We start from the raw sequence: 24,079 nt of genomic DNA on the forward strand, positions 1-24,079 counted from the left end.
ACACACTCTCTCTCTACACACACACACACACACACTCTCTACACACACACACACTGTGTATTCAGAGCACTTCAGAGCTAACCAATGCCAGCTGTGGAAGAACAGCTGATCACAAAGAGAAAGAGAAGAGACTCTCTCTCTCTCTCGTTCTCTCTCTCTTTCTCTCTCGTTCTCTCTCTCTTTCTCTCTCTCTCTCTTTCTCTCTCGTTCTCTCTCTCTCTCTCTCTCTCTCTCTCTCTCTCTCTCTCTCTCTCAGGTGGAGGGGGGGTTCATGGCCTCTCTTTACAGCTTCCCTAAATTAAACACATATTTCAGGCCTGTAGAATGTCTCAGTGTTTCAGTTAGTGTGTAAATATATGTACTACTTATATATATATATATGAGAGAAAAGAAAAATACCTAACTTTTAATGGACATATCTTTTTTTCAGGTGATTTCGTACAGTTTGTGTCTTAGTCAAAAATTTAGGTACTTGTTTTTATTGGACAGCAACAACATAGGATAAAAAAGATAAAGCCGATATATCAAACAAAAGTACAATATCCACTCTAACAGCTACAATACATTTTTCAGTATCCACAGTGAATTATTCTGTGTCCAGTATGAAATAATTTAGTATGTACTGTTAGTTATTTAAAATCCACTATGAATAATTCAATATCTACTTTAGATTATTTAAAATGTATTCAGTATCCACTATGAATTATAGAGTAACTACTATGGATAATTTAAAATATACTGTGAATTATTCAATATCTACTAGGAATTATTTAGGATGTACTTGTGGTTTCTAAGGCTGGTAACTCTGATGAGCTGGGGCGATCCTGATGAGAGCCAGTTCCATCATTATAATGTTTGTGATGGTCTTTGTGGGGACTGCATTTGAGGATACTTTCAAAGTTCTTTATTTTTATTTTTTTTTCTCTTTATTTAGTTGAGTAGTTGTTTCTTCTCATAATCTGGATTAGAACATTATTCTAATTCACTATTCACTGTATACCTGTAACTCTACCTCTTCACTACTTTACTTTAACTGATGCTCTCAAACACTTTATTAAGAGACAAGAAATTCAAGTAATTAACTCTTGATGAGTTCAGCACAGCTGTTAACTGAAAGCCTGAATTCCAGGTGACTCTACTTCATAAAACTGTTTCTGTGTTTCTGTGTTTTTAGTCCGTTTGATAGCGGGGAGGTGAAGCCGGTCATGTCGTCCGCCAGTCGGCAGTCCGTCCACAGCAGGAAGGGTTCGGTCTACAGCTGGACCCCCCCCAACACTCCCAGCTTCACCGAGAAATACTTTCTGGTGAGTTTGTGTGATTCACCAACATAAACTGGATACCACTACTGGTTTAAAAGAGTAAAATAGTTAAAACATGTGAGGAAAAGTCCTACATTTCACTGTTACTAAATATTTTAAGTATTTATGGTTAAGTATTGCCCACTGTTGGTAATTACCGAACTGCCCGTCTCCTACATACAGTCTATGATGCGTCAACTGCAGGATGTGGACGGCTCTTTCTCCATTGGCTCCCGTGAGTCCAGGGGCGTGTCTCTGCTCAGCTACCTGTCTGACTCCACCCAGGCACTCACACCGCCAGCCTATGAGAAAGCCCGATGTCCCCCGGTCACTCCTGAACCTCCTGCAGACACTCAGTCAGTGGATGATGACCTTCTGAAGACGCCACTAGGAGAGGTAGAGCAACCAATCCATCCATCCATCCATCCATCCATCGATTTATTCAGACGGACATCCATCCATCCATCAATTCTGACATCCATCCATTTATTCATCCATCCATCCATCCATCCATCCAACAATCCTGACATCCATCCATCCATCAATCCATCAGTCCTGTCATATATCCATCGACCTAATCTGACATCCATCCATTTATCTATCAATCCTGACAAATATCTATTCATCCATTGACTTTTTCAGGATGGCATCCACCAATCAGTCCTGACAAACATTCATCAATCCATCAATCCATCAGTCATGTCATACTTCCATCGACTTATTCAGATAGATATCCATCCATTCACACTGCACATTTTCATCCATATATCCATCAGTTCTGAAATCCATTCATAAATAAGACACTTTTACTAGATAAATAATTTTAAAAAAGTACAATGAAGATAGAAATAAGTTGTTAAGTCTCATAATATTAGTTTAATAATCTCAAAATTAGATTTTTTTTAGCATTTAAGGGCCTTTTACTTGCTAAGATGCTTAGATATACTTATTTGCAGTGCAGCCAATCATTTATCCATCCAGACATACAAGTCTTTAATTTTTTCATTGAAATAACCCTCATGTTTATCTCCACTGTGGATTCCAGGGTGAGGAGAGTGGAGAATGGCCTTCAGAGCTGGAGACCAGCTCCCCCAGTTCCCCCAGTTCCCCCAGTCCAGGAGGAAGCAAGCGAGAGTCTATATTCCTCTTCCAGCGATACAGCACTCCTGATATCCTCCGACAAAACGGAGAATTAGCTACTAATCAGGAGGAGGAGGAGGTAGAAGAAGCAGCAGAGACAGAAGATGTGGAGGTGGAGGAGGAGAAGGTGAAGGAGGAGGATGAGGTGGAGGAGGCTGCAGCAGAGCCGGAGGTAGAGGAGCTCCAGCAGGTTCCAGTAGGGGTTGTTGGGAATTCTCAGAGGAAAGCTGCAGCTTTAATGGTTTACTCAGTGTTGGTAGAGCTGGACGCTGTGCTGCAGGAGATGAGCTGTTCAGAAGCTGAGCTACAACACCTGATTCTGCAAACCCAACAACTCAAACAGGTCCTGAAGGTGAGATTAGAGCTCATTGCTATCTTACACCCCTGCCCCAACAGTCTATTTTCACTCCTCCTTCCTCCTGTCTGGTTTAAACAACAGCAGAGCTTCTGAATATATCTACACTGATGGGCGTGGTGTTCTGGAAATGAGGTGTGTTCAGGTACATTTCTGGAGTTTTATCTTGTTTATCTTGGTAACAGAAAACACAGGAGCTCCACTGACTGAATACAACCTAGACAGACGCCAACAGTCAGACGTTCATCGCTATCTCGGTAACACAGGCGCTGTGCCGAGCCGAGCGTACACCCCCACTTATTACACACACATGAACACACAGCAGCACAAACCCAACTTTTACATCAACAATAAACAGAATAGTAAATAAAATAACATTGCTGTTCCCGTAAATGAGCTGCTGGAGCTCCTTCACAGCGTCAACCAGCAGCTCAGTTTCCTCTGCTGAGAAGAGTTTGTTGAACACGTCCAGGTAGCTGCACCGTTACAATAGCAATCCACCAAAGACAGAGCTCATCTGACTCTTCTTAAGGTGTACTTTTTCTGTCGTTATGATAGCAAAAACACTATAGATCACTAAAATAGAGCTTTTTGTCTTAATTCTATAACAGTCTTTAGACTTTGTATTATTTGGTAACAGTTGAAACATCTGCAGGTAATTTATAAGAGAAGCATTATAAACTGTATCTAAAGTTCTGCTTCGCTTCGCTCTCTGATTTTGTGAAATGTGTTTGTATAAGAGTTCCTGATTTGTTAATGAGTCACTGATCTCACTTTTGTTTCTCATTATTTCTCCCTCCGTCTCAGAGAGACCTCTTTCCTCTCCAGACCTCATCCAGAGAGAATCTCGCTGTAGAGGAAGAAGAAGTTCTGGGCAGCTTTGACTTCCTGTCCTCTGATTTTATCGCAGACGACATTTCCTGCATGGGCAGCATCAGGCTCAGGGACTCCAGGTAGATAATTTCTATATGGAAATGCGAAGTATATGAAATTTATGACTCTATACCAAGAGAGGTGTTTCCTTGAATGTTACCTGTAAGGGAATATTTTATTACCACATGTATACGTTCTCTGGATTTATGCAGATACAGGTTTATAACATATATGAAATGCACATCAAAATTGTAGTTATCTATAGGATTTACTTTATATATTGTATTATATGCCGATTTTATATATGTACATACATGACAAAAATATGTATTTAAGTATTTTAGTTAAGTTAGACCCAAATGACCAATTGGAGGATTTTTTTCACTCTGTTAAAGGAAGTGAGATATAGAGTGTAAATAGAGTCTGGATGCAGTGCAGGGTGTGTTGCTTTGTCACTGTGCAGTGAAGTGCAGTACTGAAGCGCCCCCTTCTGGGGTATCATAGCGGTGCTGTTAAAAAATGTCTACTGATCTTTTTGTCAAGGGCAAAAAATCTGAGCAAAAACAGCAAAAAGCAGAATTATATCTCATATTCATATTTCTGCTGATGCATTAAAAGCATGTATCTATAATTATCCTGGACAACAGAGGGAACTCTTGCTTTTCTTTTCCTGGGGTGGTCCTTATGAGTGCCAGTTTCATCATCATACTATTTTATTTTTTTACTTTGAACTTCTATTATGTCTTCACACTGTTACTGTTTAATTAACAGCTTAAACTTTCACATAGAAATTGAACTCATTTAGTGTTAATTTATTTATTTGGTTTCCTACATAAATACTATGTGAAGAAGTATTTAGGTGCTCTTATCTGGTGCTCTTGTTACAGGATGGGTTTGCTGAAGGAGAACACAGTGAAGAATGGGGGGACGCAGGCTCAGGACCCTCCTGCCCTGTCCTCAGAGGGACAGGACACAGAGCAGGGGACACAAATCACAGAGAGTGAGGACAGGAGCCCACTCAGCACAGGGGACTACACTCTGGACCAGGCTCTGGAGATCCACCTCAACATCTGCACTGCACTACTGAGGGTCAGAAACCTCCCTAACCCTAAGACCTCAAATAATGCAAAGAATGCATATTCATAAAGTTCAAAAATCAATATTTGGTGGAATAACCCTGGTTTTAATCACAGTTTTTTTCATGTGTCTTTGCATCATGTTCTCCTCCACCAGTCTTACACACTGCTTTTGGATAACTTTATGCTGCTTTACTCCTGGTGCAAAAATTCAAGCAGTTCAGTTTGGTGGTTTGATGGTTTGTGATCATCCATCTTCCTCTTGATTATATTCCAGAGGTTTTCAATTTGGAAAATCAAAGAAACTCATCATTTTTAAGTGCTAGGAGTTGTAGATGCTGACAGTTGAAAGCATCATAGAGTTAAGATGGTAACTGGTAGAGAGCTGAAATGTGGTTCTGGGTTAAAGGAGATGAATCCCGGTGTTTTGAGTGGGTTTGATCTGGGTGGTGTTCAGGTGTTGAGGTACTCTCTGGTGGGATGTTCACTCTGTTGTATGGGTCCTCAGGCGCTGAGGCTGTCGGATTCGGAGCACGTCCGTCAGGACTTACTGGAGGAGCTGTCACGTCAAACTGAGGTGCTGGAAAAAATGGAGGCTTTGATAAATCAGAAGCCGGACGAGATCTCGGCATCAGAGCGTAAGTGTCTGACTGCTGTTAGCTCTGCCTCCAGGGCAGTTCTTACTCTCACACCCCAGAGAGACGGTGAATCTGATAGAGTAGAGATTAAATCAGTGTACGATGTGATGGTTATACTTTCTGAATCTGAGCAGATGATCTTTCATGAAGTCCTTCATAATTAAGACTGAGTTCATTAAAGAGGACTGCCTCATGCATAGGTGAGATACAGGGCCCCCATCGCTATCTTACATAAAGCAGATTTTACAGTCTAATAAAACCAGAAAATCAAACTTTTATGAAATGACTCCAATATATATTTAAGGAAGCCTTTCTATACTATTAATTGTACATGTATTAAGTTATTCTACTGTAGCATTTTGGAGTAATGGGAGGTCAAACTTAGGAAAAATGTTCATTCGGTTTTGCATAAAGCAGATTTTGGAGTCTTATAAAACCAGAAAATCAGACTTTTACCAAATTACATCATTAAATCCTTAAAGAAGACTTTCTATACTGTTAAATGTATATGTATTAAGTTATTCTCTTGTAGCATTTTGGAGTAATGGGAGGTCAAACTTAGGAAAAATTGGATCTGGCCCTTTCCTCTGAGTGTATTGCTACCTATCGATGCTGCAACATCGGTGGTTCAACAAGATTTTATAAGTAGAAATAAAAGTATTTAAAAAGTTCTTAAACTGCTTCTCCTACCTGTAATCTGTATAAATGGTGTAAATGATGTTCTGATCTGATTTTTTATCATTCTCACAGTGTTGTCTGGAGCTCAGAAGCTGAAGAACGTACAGAAGTTCTGGGAGGAGTGCTGCGAGACTGACCTGTCTTTCTGCTGCACCGCTGACTCTTTCCTCAGGATCCTGAGAAAACGCTTCATCCATAAAGTGAAGGCCAAGCTGCCCGGCCAGACTGATACAGGTTCTCCTGCTGATTCTTTAGAATAAAACCATAGAGACTGACAAAAATGTCAATAAACGTGAAACAAAAGAGGAATTTATACCAAACCATGATTAGCTTATAAGTGTTCAAGTTCTTTGCAATATCATTTCCCCATGTTTTTGTGTACCAGCATTCCACACGGTCAGAAAGTAACCGGCAAATGACAAGTTTAACTTCATTTTTAAGATGTAATCACATACATTATTATTATGTAATTAAAGTGTTCTGTATCACTTCCTATCACACATAGTATCAGTTTTCTACCTCTTCACAAACTTGCATTTCATTTATTTTCTACATAATAGATTAATATATTAGAGTATATCCAGGTGACTAAAATATAAAACATTTTCTGGTTTTGTTTGCTAAATAATTCAGCATGTGTTCCTATAAAGCTTTAATATAGTCTTTAATATTAAATTTACAATGTAAAAAAAAAAAATCATAAAAAGAATGAAAAAACATACTGAATGAGAGGAAGTGTGTCCAATCTTCTGACTGGTACTGTATGTGATGTTGATTTATTTATTTATTTCAGACTAACCCTTCTCTGTTTGTTTCTGCAGTGTTTGGTCAGCTGTTGCTGCAGGTCCAGTCCAGCTGTATGATGGTGCCGTTGGCGGTGTGTGTGTCGGAGCGAGTGAGTGTGTTTCAGCTACAGGTCTACCTCAGCCGCTGGACTCTGAGCGACTTCGGAGAGCACATCTCTCACCTCTCCAGAGAAGGTGAGAGAACACAGTGCTGTAGTGCCTTCAGCAAATAAAGAAGCATTAGAGAATTTAAATAAATGCTAAAGCTGATTTTCTCCAGTTTTGTGTTTGTTTCTCTAATCCAGTTTACTTGCTGTCTTGTCTGGAGAGCCCGAAGAGGAAGAGGGCTCTGAAGAAGCTGAAAGGGAGGAAGATCTCGGAGCTGCAGCCAATGGGACGAACCCTACAGCTCCTGGCCAAGCTACTGACCGACCCCAATCACAAAGTAGCAGCAACAGCTACTTCCTGTCTGTGCAGAGCCTCGGGTTTCAGATCCTTCAGGTCAAAGGTAATAAATGCTAAACACTAGTCTATTTTCACTCCTCTTTTCCTCCTGCCTGGTTTAAACAGCAGCAGATCTTCTGAATATATCTACACTGATGGGCGTGGTGTTCTGGAAATGAGGTGTGTTCAGGTACATTTCTGGAGTTTTATCTTGTTTATCTTGGTAACAGAAAACACAGGAGCTCCACTGACTGAATACAACCTAGACAGACGCCAACAGTCAGACGTTCATCGCTATCTCGGTAACACAGGCGCTGTGCCGAGCCGAGCGTACACCCCCACTTATTACACACACATGAACACACAGCAGCACAAACCCAACTTTTACATCAAAAATAAACAGAATAGTAAATAAAATAACATTGCTGTTCCCGTAAATGCGAAGAATTCTCTGCTGAGAAGGGAAAGGAATGATGAGCAATTTTTGAGACTTGCAAGTAAAAGTGTACTTTTCCTGTCGTTATGATAGCAAAGGCTAACTGACACTGGCTCAGCTTTAGGTCAGTAAAATAGGGCTCTATATTTACAGGCTTTAGTGCACTGAGCTCTGCTATTGTATTGGCTGTTTCAGGCTCTGGTGCACTACACATGGCTGCTGGGAGAGAATGATACTCAGCTGCAGAGACAGGCATGTTTGGCACTGAAATGTTTAAAGGTAAGTTTTGAGGATTATTATACATTAATACATTATAACAACAAACCATCAGCAGCAGACATCAGCTTCTCTGAATAGTTTTAGAGGTGTTGTTGTTGGTTACTCTAACCTGTACTCTACTAAATCTGCTATATTCAGGACTGGATTATTATTGGACTATATGAACTATTATTATTAGCAAGTGTATGTAATCTTACCAAAGCAAAATGTAATTTTAGTTACCGGCCCATTTTAGCTCTAATAATTCCAAAACAATTATATATATTTTTTACGTTTTCTAAACAAATAATTATTTTAGAGACCCATCAATTTATAAACTGCTTGAATTTTTGCACCAGGAGTAAAGCAGCATGAAGTTATCCAAAAGCAGTGTGTAAGACTGGTGGAGGAGAACATGATGCCAAGATGCATGAAAAAAAAACTGTGATTAAAAACCAGGATTATTCCACCAAATATTGATTTCCTATACATTCCTTCTGTATATTTGTATAAATTAATCTTCATTCTAGATATTACGGCTTTTAAAACTTTGTGAAGATTGACGTTATTAGAGATTCATTCTGCAGTTTTGTAGTTTCTGTCAGATGAGAATATTCTGATGGAATCATTAGAGGTGTAGTATTTTATTTATAGACCGTGTTTAATTGTAGTGAATGATTCTCAGTTTTAAACAGCTGTGTATCTTGCTTTTACAGTGTGGTAACAGCAGATTGTTAAAGGTTTTATTTGCTCTTTCACTGCATTTCACAACGTTTGAGCATTTCCTCATCAGTGATGATGTTATGAAATAGCGTGATGCAGTTTTCTGAGATGTGATGATCTGTAATCTCTCTCTCAGTGATCAGAAGTTTCAGTCTCTGATTCTCACTTTTATTCTGATTAATGTAAGAAAAGATGAATCATCTACCAGGAATAAGGAGCAGATGGGCTCAGTCTCGGCACATCTGGATTATCCACAGATTACCTCAGATTAGGGCTGATATGGGGGTGGATGATTTGAGATTATGGGGTGTAATCTGTCTCCTAGGCGACGGAGAGCGCGGAGCAGGTGGCGGAGCTGTGGCGTTCTGCTGATGAAGATTTGAGGAACGCCGCCAGAGAGACCGTACTCTCATTCGGTAAATATAAATACTTTATACTCACCTTTCTGTGCATCTGATCGTATTTACACAAATATACATGACGCTGATGATGCCATGAAAAGCACCTCCTCTCGGAGCGTATTTCTACGTAAAGTTAAAGTGCTTTAAATAAGAAGACGGTGCGTACGCACTGCCGAGAGAGGGGGTGCAGATTTCAGCACTACTATGGTATGACTATTTATTTATTCATTATTTCTTAGGAGCCAGCGTAGCTTAGAACAGCATCTTCGGTATTTTCATTTTCTAAAAAAAGGTTACAGCCAAGAAGACATACGTATGTACACACTCCCGAGAGGGGGTGCTTTTCCTGGCAGGGGTGCTGAATTCGGCACAACACCGGCACTGTGACTGGCGTTAAGAGATTTCCCATTCACACAGCGTTCAGTGGCCTGTCTCCTCATTAACAGTACAGCTGAGTTGAGTGAAACGATTCGGGGCTACTGGATAATCATTCGGGGCTGAAGCCCCAGAAGCCCAGGCCAGGCGACGCCCCGGGTAGCACAGTACAATCTTTGAAGAATCCCTCACCCTGTTTAACACCAATTCCTCTGTTTTGTGTTTTCAGGTAAAAAAGGACACGCAGCTTTCCAGCGGATGGACCGGATCTGTAGTGAGTTACAGGAGGAGATTTACAAGAACCTGGACACTGAAATCACCATCTTCTAGAGAACCCATCTCTCAGCCGGAGTCCTGAATCAGACGATAATGAGAGTTCAGACTTAAGCCAGTAATTAAAAAACTAAAATCTATTAAGAAAGAGAAAAAAGGGGACCAAAGAAATAAATGTTACATCAGCAGTGAGCGACACGAAATACAAAATACAGAATACAGAAAACCCTACAGAGGTTTGGTGAGAAGGTCAGGAGAACGTTGTCTGAGTTGTTGGTGCCTTGAAAAGTTGAGAATCATGTTTTCTGCCTTTTATGTTTTTTGTATAAAACTTTGTTTTTGAAGTATAATATTTATGAAAATTGTATTCTAGATTTCATACATAAAATAAATGTAAACATGGAATATATTGCCAATAAATGTAAATAATGTGGAAGAAAAACTCACTGTGTGCTCTGTTATACATAAAGGGTTTAATATGGCTTTTTTTTTTCTTTATTCTTAGCCCTGCAGGGATTAGCAGTGATTAGCATGGTTGTGCTGGTATGAGTGGATCAGATGCAGCAGTGCTGCTGGAGTTCTTAAACACCTCAGTGTCACTGCTGCACTGATAATAGTCCACCAATCAGAAATATCCAGCTAACAGGTCAGGTTGAAAATAGGATAAAAATGTCAGAATTATTATTAACACATCATTTTCTGGACTGTAATGTGATATTGAAAATGTAATGGTACATTTTAAGTTCATTTTTTTATTTAAATTTAAAGTAAATTGAAAGGAGTAGTCTTGAAATCAGTAGTAATCAGAGTTGTATGCCCCGCCCACCACTCCACAGACACGCCCACTCCTCCACAGCTCACTCGGGTTGCCAGACTGAGGACACGGAAGCTAAACAAAAGAGTGCAAGATAAGTACAATAACTTCTACCACGACAAGCCATCACTCTATAATCACATTCATATATATAAAACTAGCTTTTAGACAGTGCATTTCTTTAAAGGTTACACAAGCCTGTTTGTGTTATAAACTGAATTAACTGCATTCACTCGTTAAAACAGGTGTCTGGACGCTTTTATACATGTACAGAATACATGAGTCCTGACCGAGTTGAGACGGCTGGAGTAAATAAAGAATATGAAGCTGGAGAGGAGGAATGTGTGACCTTTAGCCTGAATTCATGAGAGAGGAGTGTATGATGATGAAGTCACCAGGAGGTGACTCACCACCAGCACTCCTACAGGACTGTAATAATACATGTAATAGACCTGTGGTACCTTTCAAGCTCCTGCACAAATGAGGGTGTTGCTGAGTATGCCGTCTTCTAGTATACACACAGTGCTGTAAAAAGTATCTGTCTTCCAGATTCCTTCCTGAGTGAATCTTAAATAGAAGAAATCACTTAAAAAGAATCTGTCACAAAATAAAGCAGATAAAAGATCTCAAAAAGCAGCAAAATATACTCTGATCTGAAGAAATTCAACGGCAGATGAGAAAATAAAGCTAGAAAAGCTTATAAAGTCATTTCTAAAGCTTTGAGACTCCAGAGAACCACAGTGATTCACTATTATTCACTAATAGAGGAAAAAAAAACATGGAACACTGGTGAACCTTCCCAGGAGTGACCGGCTGCCCGAACAAAATTACTCCAAAAGGGCATGAAGAACTCATCCAGGAGATCCCAAAAGAACCCAGAACTACATTTAAAGAACTTGAGTGCCAAGAAAGGTGCCCTCAAATAAAATGTATTATTAGTAGCACTAGCACATAAATAAAACGTAAATTTTTCATTGCTCATTATGAACTTTATTGAATTAAACTTTGCAACAGCATTTGAACAAACTGAGCTGCGTAAAAGTGGAACTCTCCTGTGTTTTAGGTTCTTTTTTTTTTTTTGCACTCTTGATCTCAAGCAAGCTCAATTCAGACATTCACCATCAGAAGAAGCCACCTCAGACCTTTTTATTATTATTATTCATACTGATCGTCAGAACGTGAACAGAAACAAATAATACAAACCCGAACCCACACACACACTCATACACATCCACACACACTTTCTCACTAATACACACTCACTCATTCACACACATTCACACTCACTTTCCTTCTTACACACATCATCATCATCATCATCATCATCATCATCTACCCTTTGGAATCGATCAGCATCCAGAAATTAAAACAAACAAAGGTTGTGCAGAATGAACACAACAGAGAACATCCCTAATAGCAACCCATGCAAGTATCGGATCCCGCGACCCGAAGAAGTGAGACGTCTCACTCTCCGTGAGGGAGTGAGGTGAGAGTGAGAGGGCAGTTCGAGTGATAAATTAGAGCAGGACTGCAGTGAGGTTCTCTTCCTCCTCCTCCTCTCAGAAACACTTCCCAGCATTATTATTTTTGGTGGGCTTTCATTCGTTCACAGTCTAGACAGAGATTGTCCGGAGTAATGCGTGAGAATCTTTAACGGAGGAGGATTTACGGGAGGGAGGATCTGGCGAGTCTAGGTGCCCACTATGTTGGGGTCGTGTGCTGAGTCTGGCAGTGGAGAGTCGTGGCAGTGGTAGAGAAAGCAGTTACCCCAGCAGCTGTAGCAGATCAGGAACAGCGCCGCCAGGAACACTAAGGCACAAATGGTGCACGGCTTCCTCTCCAGAAGGAAGCTCAGCAGGTAGAAGCCCATGAACATGGAGTGGTTGAACCACAGGGCCGGGTTCAGCGGTTTGGGGATCAGGAGGACCGGAAGTAACCACTGGAGGCAGTACATTGTCTCTGTGTGTGTGAGGGGGGGGTTGGAGGTGGGCAGGTATCAAATCAGATCCAAAAAGAAGATCAGAGACGCACCAACAGGTGTGCTGGAGCTCAGCGCGATCAGACGAGGCGTCCAAATATCAAGTCAGACCTTAAAACAGAAGGAAAAAGAGGAGATTATAAAAGAGGAGATCGATAAGCCTGCAGTTAACTGGGGCTGCAGCGATTAATCGATATAATCGACAACGTCAAATTTCAGTGTTGACTAATACACTTAACTTATTTTGTATCTCCAAAAGTGTCCAAACTCCCTAAATATCAGTACTTTCCACATTAAAAACAAAATCTAGACATTTTAATGGCTTTTAAATCTTAGGTTTCAACTGTTTCTATTGTTTTTAGAGATTGAGAACATGGCAGAAATAAATGCTGACTAATCGACTAATCGTTGTTAAAAATAATCATCAGATTAGTCGACTACCAAAAAATGTAGCATTAGATGCAGCCCTACAGTTTCGGTTAGTGATTCGATTAGAAAGGCAAACGACTTTTAATCAATATAACTTGGATTGGATGTACCAATCACAACGTTTCAGCCCCCAAGAACCCGAAGTTATTTGATTTTGAGTATCTGCTAAACCCATGTAAAAAATAAAATAAAAATTGAATGAATAAACATATGCCATTTGTCCCTTAATGTACTTCCTAGGAGTATAATAATTTTTAATTATTATTAAAACAACGATATCAAAACTATGGGTGGGCAATATGGCCATAAAATAATATCACGATATGTAATGTTTTTTTTTTTTTTTTTAAGATAACGATACTCTTAGCGACAAATATGCTAAAACACTATATCAAAATAATTTTATCAGATTTGTAACAGAATTCAATGATCCAGAATTAAGAAGTAATAAATAATATATTATCTCTTTATAGATACTGCCAGTCTTCCACAACTATCCACCCTAATACTAAAAATAAAAGGGAAATGCCTGTTATGTTGGGATACAGACCATGAATCTGTACAGTAGCCCAGCTATCTTTAACTCTTGGCCTTGTATAAAGAGTTCTTTATTTATAGGACTTGTTAGGGGTGAGATTTATGTATGAATTTAATTGAATTTTAAAATTGGCATAGAAATTAAGAAATATGTCTAGATTGTTATGGGTTAGTTTATAAATTATGCCAATAGATATTTCAAGGTGATCAAAAGACTAAAATTAAATAAGATAAAGGTTAAATTGTTTCAAATACAAAACACAAAATTCTGATTTAAATACCATATGTCAGATTTTATGCTCCATAATAATCAATGTAGATTAATTTAAAGAGTTATTTTGAGTTAGGAGATTGTGTATGGTTATTTTTAAACACTGAAACTGGATCCTCATATGGCAGCTACTGTTCGAGTTTTCCATTCCACCTTAAATACAGGAACTGCTGCGCCATTTAAGGTGGAACGGGGAATTCAAAAAAGGCAACTCCAGTTTGGTCGCTTTAGGTTAATTTTGCGCTGGTTTTACTCAAGTTTAAACTCAATACCATAAAATAAAGAACTCATACAAGAGTTTTAACATTAATAATCAGAGTAAACGTGCTTTAAACGTTAGATAAACATTAACTCAACCTTCACGCTGATTATAAACACAGCGTTAGCTCCGATGCTAACATCAGATTAGCTACACGGCTGATACTGATAAACTACAGCGGCGGAGAGTAAAAACCCGCGAATATAGAGCTAAACCCCGCTCCTAAATACAGCAGTGTGGTGAATAAACCCGCACAGCCCCGCACAGACCTGTCATACTGCAGAATCAGCCTCGGCTCCCTCACATAAACACTCTCACACACTCCTGACTGCGTACACTCACTCACCCACAGGCCCGCGCCGCCCGCCCGCTCAGCGCCTGAGTAAAATTCACACCGGGCGCGTCTCAAATCACACCCTGCTCCCTAGGTGTAAGTCACGGAGTAAGTCAGTAGTGTAGGAACAAGCTCGTTAACTCAGTTCAGTTTAGTTTGCTTTATTGACCATACAAATCTGCGTTTGCATATAAACAGTACAGCAATAAATAAATTAATGAAAAAACAACAATATACAAGTGCACATATATACAGCTGTGATAAAAAATAAGAGAACACTTCATTTTCTAACTCACTTTTCTCTGATTTTGCTATCTATAATGAGAAATGGCTTTAATAACAAAAAAGATGCAGAGCTTTTAGACCTCAAATAATGCAAAGAAAACAGCAATACTTGTTTTATTGTTGTAGATAATTAAATACCAATTAATTTATGAAGTATATATGTGGCTATTACAAATAGGTAAAATACTCAAAATCATTTGCAGATCAAACTATTTTTTTCCCACTATACACTATATATATATATTTATACCATGTTTGGGTCCAACTTCTTCTCATAATTCTCTCTTTTTGCAGAGCTTAGACACACACACACACACACACACACACACACACATATATCTATATACATATATAGATAGCAGGTTGAAGTGATTAAAGTTGATTATATGTTTGCGGTTCTGAATGCAGATGTTTCAGATGATCTGGGAGCAGGTATGTGAGCTGCTGCTATCAGTTTACACAGATAAAGAAGAGCAGGTGGATGAAGAAGCATCTGTCTCAGCTCTCAGCTGTATCAATAATACACGACACATCCTTGATCTCGATTCTCCTCGGTTTCCATGGCAATCCCATCATCTTTGTGAAGAGCTGGAGCGAGCTCACACCTTCACCTGTTTAAAGGAGCTGAGAGAGGAGCAGACAGGGGCTGAATGACGGTGGAACAGATGTGTGAATAGTCTGGATCAGTAAATAGACTCTGAATGTGAAGCTCGGTGGTGTACAGTATGATGTGTTAGTGCTGCTGTGTGGAGGGTAATGTGTTCCTTTAGAGGCTCTTCTCTGCTGATCCATTCACAGCTGTAGAGTATAAAATATAAGTAATAATAGCAAAATAATTTGTGAAATAGACTTTGTAATTCACTTCTCCCTATTCTCCCACACTCTTGTTATTATCCTCTGTCTCAAGCGTTCCCACATGTCTCAGTAGGACTTTTGATGGAAGTCCTACTTTTGGTGGAGGAGAACATGATGCCAAGATGCATGAAAACTGTGATTAAAAAACAAGATTATTAAACCAAATATTGATTTCTGAACTCTTAAAACTTTATGAATATGAACTTGTTTTATTTGCATTATTTGAGGTCTGAAAGCTCTGCATCTTTTTTTTTTTTTTGTTATTTCAGCCATTTCTCATTTATTTCCCCAAATAATTTATAATCATCATTTGGTCGATTTAAATATCAGGGACTCTACACCTTGAGTTTGTTAATGGTGTAAATGTCATTTCTCTTTGCATGGGTAACTCTATGCCCCCATCACTCGCATTGTAAAGTTGATGGGAGTATCGGCTAAAAGCACTGAATTTGCATATTTGGGAATTCTGAAGGAGAACGGAGGTTCTTTTGTTGAGCTATTTAACAAAAGTTCATACTCCTTAGGCTATCATAATTCACTACAGCCCAAGTCCATTTCACACCGGAGTTCTCCTTTAAGTCCGGTAGCTGCGGCTTTGCTCCAGTATGTGGATCTGCGCATGAGCAGCTGTACCCCTGAGTCCACCCCCCAACCCAGAATCCTCCCGGTGCTCTCCTCTAAAGGTAGGAGCTGAACTCTCATCAGCACCAGCAGCAGCCCCTGTGGGGGGTGTTGTGTTAGCATGCTCTCTGCCGAGGCTACAGAAGGAGGATGATGAGGAGGAGTAATAGCCTCGAACAAGCTGCTGCTCGCTCGCGACGCCTTTAAGCAGCGGGTGATGCTGATGGACACGGTTATACGAGGCTATCTCTGATGATAAGGTGATGATGACCTTTATCTCTCTGGAGCGAGTGATGGATCAGAGGGATGGTCTCTCAGTATAACGGGTTGTTCTGTGTGTGTGTGTGTGTGTGTGTGTTGCAGGGAGGATAGGGCACCGTGGACACCGCTGGAGCGTGTGTGTGTGTGTATAGTGCGTGTGTATATGTGTGTGTTGGAGTTGGGGAAGGAAGGTAGTTAAAGGTAAAGAGATTTTTGTATTTTAATTATGTTTAAGTAGATATAATACAATGCAATATATGTGAGATGCTTATAATGTAGGCCTATATTTAATATGTTACGAAGGTTTGAAATATTAATATTCCTGTAATATGCTGCGGATGTTGTTTAGTAGTTCTCTAGCGTGAAATTCGATCTTGTCCGTTCCACCTTAAATAAGACCTGAACCGCTGCAGCATTTAAGGTGGAACGGAAAAAAAATTCGAACAACAAGGCAGAATCAGTTTTGTTTTGCGTGCACTTCACTTTTTGCAGTGCACCCTTAATCAACATTTTAATTATTGCATTTATTTTATTGCATTGGTTTTTGTTGTTGTTGCTTATTTCAATTAATGCATACAATGCATTTAATGCAAATTGAATTAATTAATTAAATAAACGCCTCTTACAGCGTGCATTCTTGTTTTCGCAGGCCTTTTCTTTATTCTATTCTTGATTTTCGTTTGTTTACTTGTTAATTCGCTTGGACATGAGCGCGCGGGCTGAGCGCGGATGGAGCGCGTGAACGCCGTGGAGCTCCGCGAGCTGGGCCGGGACCGAGGCGCGCGCCATGGCCGCCACGCCGCGGGCTTCGACAACGCCACCTTCGTGGGGGATAAGGAGGAGGATGAGGAGGGTGAAGATGGAGAGGAGGAAGAGCACGCGCCCACACCTCATACCCACACCCAAACTCAAAGCCAACGACGGCATCAAACCCAGACCGAACCCGAGCTCGTGCACGAGCCCCTACCCGAACCCGAGCTCGTGCACGAGCCCCAAGCCCAGCCCGTGGACTACGGCTTCGTGTGCGCGCTCGTGCTGCTCGTCAGCGGCATCCTGCTGGTGGTCGTCGCCTACACCATCCCGCGGGAGGCGCGCGTGAACCCCGAGCAGGTGAGCGCGCGCCAGATGGAGAAGCTGGAGCTGTGGTACGCGCGCCTGGGCGCGCACCTGGACCAGTGCATCATCGCGGGGCTCGGGCTGCTGACGCTGGGCGGGATGCTGCTCTCCGTGCTGCTGATGGCCTCCATCTGCCGCGGGGAGCTGCACCGGCGGAGGACTCTGGCCGGGTCCGGCAGGGCCATGAAGTCGTACGGCTCTATAAACATGCGGATGAGGCAGCTGGCGGAGGGAGACGGGAGGGACACGCTGGTGGAGTGTGAGGCGGCCCAGGCTGGACCACACAGCCAACAGTAGAGATAAAGCAGCAGCAGCATCAGCACCAGTCTCAGCATCATCATCATCTGTGGATCAGCAGCAGCAGCATCATCAACTGTGGATCCTGTACATGTACCTGGATTACTGCTGGTTATAAAGCACTGGAAGGTTTGGGTATAGGGCGCCTGAGTTGGAATGACATAAAGAATTCAAGTTCAAATTGAGAGAAATACGACAAAAAGCCAAGAAAAAGCAGCTGCTGTGCTAAAAAAGGCCAAACTGGTCCGATAAGTTTTACACACAAATACGTAAATACAAAATACGAAAAAACTAACAGTCCATGCTAATCTTAGTTTAGCTCATATCTATTTAACCAGGGTTTAAAATAACATATCATTGCTGTTCAATGAAAAACATGTATTTTCAATCAGTTTTGTAGATTTTTATTTTACTACATAATTTTTAAATGTTTCAAAATGAGGGATGAACCAATAGAAATTCTTAAAAAAAAAACCTAAAATAAACGTTTTGATTCCATTGAAAGTTAATATGATTTTATCTCCTGTAAAGGTACTGTTTTGTAGATACATGTTTTTATTGGACAGCAATGATGAGCTAGCGATGCAGCTGTTGAGCTGTTGTGATGGTATGTACTGTTATCAGATGGCATGTACTGGTCTGGTTCTGACTTGGCTATAAACAGTTTAGACCAACATGTATTTCGGATTACAGCAGCATTTAAAACAGAAAATACCTACTTGAAAAACAGAATCAGACCAGTATAGCAGTATGCTGGTTGTCCATTCTTTTTAAACAGGGAAGTCAATTTTATAAAAAAGTAAATTCAATGATGTTTTGGACAGAATAAGTCAACCAATTAAGCTGTAAAGTAAGACTTTTACATAAAATCTGAATTTTAACGACTGAAAGATGAGAAACGTGGGAATGGGGTTCTATAAGGTGCTGTTTTGTTACTGGAAGTTGATAATTGTGATAAATAGTAAATAGTGAAGATGTTCTCGCTCTGTCGTTCAGGCGCCCGGGGCTTTTACTAAATGCTAAACGACAGGAAGTGAAAGCACAATGGTGAAACAGTTAATAGTTTGAAATTTAAACACTATAACAGGCTGACACACTATATAGTGCACTGTTTACTGTATGTGATACAGTGCACTGCAGCTACTGTCTGTGCTGTGTTTGGAATAGTTCACTGGTTCATTCTTTATCCATTACGTACTGTAGTGTGGACTGACTGCAGAATACAACAACCAGAATGAAGTATCTCTGGGAATTTTGAACTGATAAAATTGATAAAAACGGACAAAATCTCCAACTTAATTATCATCCAAACTTAAAGGGTCCATTTAACAAAAACAAAACAAAACAAAACAGTATTTATTAGATTTTCTAAAATTAAATTGTTCAAATTTAGTGTGTGGACATTGCTAACATTTTTAAAAGTACCAATTAATCCTCAACATCCTATATATATATATGTAGGATTTGGATTAATTCCTAGAGATGGACTGTTTGGAGTGATGGGTGATGTACTATGCACTAAATAATGTTCTTTTATTCACAAAAAGAATTAAATAAATTTTTTTTCTGAGAAATGGGCCCTTTAAATTGTTTTATTCTATTAAAAAATTAATTCTAATGCAGTGTGAGATATGTACACTGCATTATTGGGTATTTATAACTGCAATTGGCAGCACAGGTGTGGTCTTTAAAGTAATGCACTGTATCTCTAAATAAGAGTGATTCTAAACACAGCATCAGACTGCACTGTGATTCACTACTGAACATCCTGTAGAGTTAGGACTAATGTACAGTTAAGATAAAGGAAAATAAAATCCTGCAGAAGACAGAGATATTTATAATAAGAATAATAAGTGAACGAATTGTTGGAAAGCACAATATTAAACCTCGATTAAGATAAAGATGTTTAATGTGTAAAATAACATGCTGCAAAACCACACGCCATTCGCTTCTTTATAAAACTTGAAACGGGCGTCTCTTTAATCGAACACGTTATAAAGAACAATATGTGAAATATATGTATTAAAAAAAAACATTATTATCGTCCAAGGATAGCCTAAAACATGCCTTAAAATGTCTCTGTAAATCGTGAACTAAGCGCGATTGCGTATTATTTGTTATGTGTGAGGTTTAGTTTGTTCCATGGAAGCCTTTAATATGTACAGAACTGCTACTGAATATAGATTACTGCAAATACTGCAAATACTGCAAATACTGCTTTATACGTCGTCTTATCCTGATACACAGCTTTTATATGTAGAAACAAACAAAGAAACACTGGTGCAGTCAAAAGGAATAACTTGAAATCATGACAGTATATTGTATTATACTTAAATAATCTAACTAAGAGTCACAATAATAATCTACACTCAAAACACTGTAAACACACAATACTCCACTTCTGAGGTTAGTGTTAATATACTTATAGTACTTATCATGTACTAAAAAAGCTAATCAATACTAAATACCCAGCCTTGTGTAGCTTTTTAATGAACTGATAAAGTCTAAAGAAGATTCTCTAGAGCAGGGAAGCCCAAATATTTACTCCTGGGGTGCTGAAGAGAACTAAGTCCAATGAAAAACAAGTATCTTAATTTTTTAGTTTTCTACATAAATTGAACACACAATCTCTCCCTTAATCTGTGTCAAAACGTATTGATGAATGGACCAATTTAAATCTTTTTACATTGACTTTCATTAAAAGTTAAGAAGGTCTAACTCTCTTTGTTACACAGATACTTAAAATAATTATAGTACATTTAGTATAGAGGTTCTATACTAAATTTATTCTTATAGAGGAATTATATCATCGCTGTCCAATGAAAAACAAGTATCGCCATTTTTGTTTATTTTTTGTTTACTACATAATTCAAACACTTAAAATGTCCCTAAAACTGTTCTAAAAATTCTGGATGAAGGGACCAAAAGAAACTCTCCAAAATGACCTGAAATGAAATCTTTTTAAAATTGATTTTCATTAAAAGTTAATAATGTTAAGAAACTATTTTCTGTAAAAAAATGCTCTTTTCAAGCAAGTATTATTCTGCATTCTTTCTTACACAAGTACTTATAAAAATACTTATAGGAAATTTAGTATAGAGGAATTATGTCGTTGCTTGATGAATTGATCAATAGGAATTCTCCAAAACGACCTGAAATCAAATATTTTATACATTGGCTTTAATTGAAAATTAAGAAGGTTTTAAATCTTTTTAAATTTGTTTTAAATTGCTGTTATGGAGATCTTTGTTTTTTTAACATGTCACTGATCCAACATGTGATGATACTAAAAATGCACTCTGTAAATCCAGGAATCTAATAGATATTATTTAATGGTAAATAAGATCAGTGTGAATTTGTCCCTTATGGCCCTACAATAATATCCTCATATTTCAGGGTATTTTTGTGATAACAATATTGGCGATTTGTGTACAATATGATGTGATACACCCTTAGTTTGGGCAGCCCTGCTTTAGAGAACGTACAGTATTCATCACCAGCTTTGAGACAGCTTTATTCAGCACATATTAATTCTATATTAAGGAGAAATGGTGCTGCACACGTGAGGTTCTGTGGAGAACATCTGGAACACCTGCCTGTACCTTCAGTCGGGCTGAAGTAGCTCCTATTTTAGGCTGAAAAACAGCAGGACAGAGCTGGAGGAGGAGGCGGAGCTATATGAACAGCAGATGTGATTTTAGTTAAAACTGCTAAAAATAAGAACCTGAGCCGGAGAGGCGTTCTATAAGATCCAGGTGTGTTTGAGGAATAATGCTAGACTGGTGGTCTTAATGTTATGGCTGATTGGTGTGTATACAGTCACATGGAAATATTCGCTGTTTAATAAGACCATGAATAACAGCTCATGGATTAATGGAATGTATAATTTTGGACGCAGTTTGGGAAAAGGTGGGCGGGGGGATATGTCCCTAAAATAATATAATAGTTGAAGTTGGTACATAACTGGGGTTTGAGAAGCACATAAAATAATAAAGCAACACTTAATCAAACTATTCATTAACATTGAATATTACATTAAATGTCCAAAAGTATCCAGACACCCTGTTTAATTCCTGATTTATCTACTTTACTTTAAATAGCATTAAATAGTAAGCTTATGGATCACTGGATTTAACTATTTTGGAACAGTTTGGGCAAGGGGTGGGCGATATGGCCCTAAAACAGTATCACAATATTTTAGGATATTTTTGCGTACATTGTTGGCGATATAAAACTATATAATTCAAGAATACAGAACTGCAACAAAATGAAAATGAATGTTGATGTTTATTTGGAGATATTGTAGCATATGATGATAATATTCAACACACTCTAAATAGAGGTTTTCACCCGATTAATATAACAATAATCTTGATTTTATCTGCAACTTTTGGACATGTAGTGTATGCTCACTGTAACACTGGATCATCAGCTGTGGTAAATGATATTAAAATAATATTAAGGTGCTTTTGGTGCTGTAGAGTTCTCAGTTAGACACTAAAACACAACCTATTGTCATTTCTAATGCAAGAATTAAATCTAAATCTTTTATTATATAAAGGCAACAGAACTGATTTTCAGACTTTCAGGGTCTCACCTGTTCTTTTGTCTAGTTAAAGGAAATATAAATGTATAATTTAAAATATAAATATAAAACTCTTCAGCTGGAAATGAGAAAACTGCCGTTTCTTTTCAACTCAACTCATATGAACCTATTCTAGCGGAAACATCTTTAATCTATATCATTTTAGAAGATGAAAATAAAATAAATTGAGAGCCCTATTTTAGCGATATATAGGCATGTCGTGAACCATGCACAATGCAGCTTGATTTAGGGCATGTCAGTGTGTCTTTGCTATCATAATGACGGGAAAAGTACACCTTGCACGGCTCAAAATGCAATGCAAAAGGCATGCACTAATTCACTTAATTAATCATAGGTGTGGTTGATAATAATTTTGGGATTAACATGAAATGCTCTTCATTCTCTTTAAGAGTCAGGTGAGCTCTGCCTTTGGCGGATTGCTATTTTAACGGTGCAGCCGTTAATGATTGAGCTGAAAATCTGTTCAGGTTTATTTATCTGAACATGCCTCTGAAGCAGCTCCTCTATAAATGCTGAGTAAGTTAAGCTCGTTGTCGTTTAGAAGGTCAGTTCAGGTCAGTTATACAGCAGTTCTGCAGAACTGACAGCGTATGGAATATGATATGATATGATATGATGATATATTTGCTTAGGAAGCTCCAATAAGCTCTGTGTAAACTTTCAGTATCAGTATGAGAGACTGTGTGAAGATGTTCCTCATTTCCAGCTGCAGAAATACGTTATATATTTCAAAAGTGCTTCGCTGAATGCCGATATTCAAGTCGAATGAATGTTTTTCTTCCAAAACAAGGGACACATACAAGATAGAATGTTCTTTTTAAAAAAGTGCATGTAAAGTGAATTAAGATAAAGTGAAAAAAGTGAATAAAAGTGCAGTTTGAGTTTTTACTATGTAATTTTCTATCTATAAGATAGAAGCAGAATTTTAGATCAATACATAATTTCAACAAACCAACTCTCTCTTACAGTGTGTCAAAATTTCTTGATGAATGGACCAATAGAATTTCTCCAAAATTAACTAAAATAAACTCTTTTTACATTGACTTCCATTGAAAGTTTAGAAAGTTTTATCTCTCTCCTGTAAAGTTGCTGTTTTGGACAGCTATGATATAAAAACATAAAATTTGATACATATATCGCACCCAGCCCTAATCCATACCCAAACAAACTCTTTTAAATTATATATTTAATATACTAATATATTTTCTTTTTATATTATTTTTTTAGTGCAATAATGTATTTTATTTTAGTAATAATGTATTACTATACTGTTTTTTGTCTTTTCTAAAAAAACATATTTTACACCCAAAACCTCTAAAAAAGCTGAAAATCAGTTCTGTTCCCTCTGAATGTACAGAGCACAGAGCAATATGTGTACGGTTATTTGAAGCATTGATCATTTTAATGTATATTTAAAGCTTTATCTGCTAAATATGACCTCAGTAATTTCTCCACAGGGTCATTTTAACATCATAACGTCATACTGCAGTACTCTAAAACTACTCTAAAACTCAAAATATTGTGTAAATGTACAGATTATTAACATCAGACTTTATACTTGGTGGAGTGACCTTTATATAAAACTGCTATAATGTAATCTGAGTATAATATAATCCTGATTTAACTGGCGCTGCTTGAGGTATCGCTGGGGGGCTGTATCGAT

At 38.6% G+C, this 24,079-nt stretch overlaps 3 protein-coding genes across 4 annotated transcripts in view; 2 read left to right on the forward strand and 1 right to left on the reverse strand.

The window, feature by feature from the left end:
* Positions 1–10,195, forward strand: part of ripor3 (RIPOR family member 3) — a 42,609-nt gene extending 32,414 nt beyond the window's left edge. Inside the window, exons 12-23 of one of the 2 annotated variants that reach the window (XM_022675300.2) lie at positions 1,175–1,304; positions 1,482–1,694; positions 2,344–2,790; positions 3,601–3,746; positions 4,554–4,755; positions 5,251–5,380; positions 6,131–6,292; positions 6,880–7,038; positions 7,149–7,351; positions 7,919–8,002; positions 9,030–9,120; positions 9,710–10,195. In XM_022675300.2, coding sequence (XP_022531021.2) covers positions 1,175–1,304; positions 1,482–1,694; positions 2,344–2,790; positions 3,601–3,746; positions 4,554–4,755; positions 5,251–5,380; positions 6,131–6,292; positions 6,880–7,038; positions 7,149–7,351; positions 7,919–8,002; positions 9,030–9,120; positions 9,710–9,810 — 2,068 coding nt within the window. In that variant the 3' untranslated portion in view covers positions 9,811–10,195. The remainder of the gene's footprint in view (positions 1–1,174; positions 1,305–1,481; positions 1,695–2,343; positions 2,791–3,600; positions 3,747–4,553; positions 4,756–5,250; positions 5,381–6,130; positions 6,293–6,879; positions 7,039–7,148; positions 7,352–7,918; positions 8,003–9,029; positions 9,121–9,709) is intronic. The other variant, XM_022675298.2, reaches the window with a different exon arrangement.
* Positions 10,196–11,534: 1,339 nt separating this feature from the next.
* LOC103024393 (bladder cancer associated protein) lies at positions 11,535–14,435 on the reverse strand. The gene is made up of 2 exons (XM_007258486.3): positions 14,311–14,435; positions 11,535–12,656 (listed from the first exon to the last, which is right to left on the reverse strand). Exon 2 carries the CDS (start codon positions 12,519–12,521, stop codon positions 12,258–12,260), a length of 264 nt encoding a protein of 87 aa, XP_007258548.1. The 5' UTR covers positions 12,522–12,656; positions 14,311–14,435; the 3' UTR covers positions 11,535–12,257.
* Positions 14,436–16,185: 1,750 nt separating this feature from the next.
* Positions 16,186–22,312, forward strand: tmem74b (transmembrane protein 74B). The gene is made up of 3 exons (XM_022675309.2): positions 16,186–16,396; positions 16,500–16,598; positions 17,047–22,312. The coding sequence occupies exon 3, from the start codon at positions 17,127–17,129 to the stop codon at positions 17,808–17,810; it is 684 nt and encodes a 227-aa protein (XP_022531030.1). The 5' UTR covers positions 16,186–16,396; positions 16,500–16,598; positions 17,047–17,126; the 3' UTR covers positions 17,811–22,312.
* Positions 22,313–24,079: the final 1,767 nt, after the last annotated feature.

Source organism: Astyanax mexicanus, chromosome 5 (genome assembly GCF_023375975.1).
Source record: "Astyanax mexicanus isolate ESR-SI-001 chromosome 5, AstMex3_surface, whole genome shotgun sequence".
Classification (NCBI taxonomy): Eukaryota; Metazoa; Chordata; class Actinopteri; order Characiformes; family Acestrorhamphidae; genus Astyanax; species Astyanax mexicanus.

Bases quoted from the DNA above. Each gene is read 5' to 3' on its own strand.
- tmem74b (XM_022675309.2), top strand. From the start codon at position 17,127: ATGGAGCGCGTGAACGCCGTGGAGCTCCGCGAGCTGGGCCGGGACCGA.
- LOC103024393 (XM_007258486.3), bottom strand. From the start codon at position 12,521: ATGTACTGCCTCCAGTGGTTACTTCCGGTCCTCCTGATCCCCAAACCG.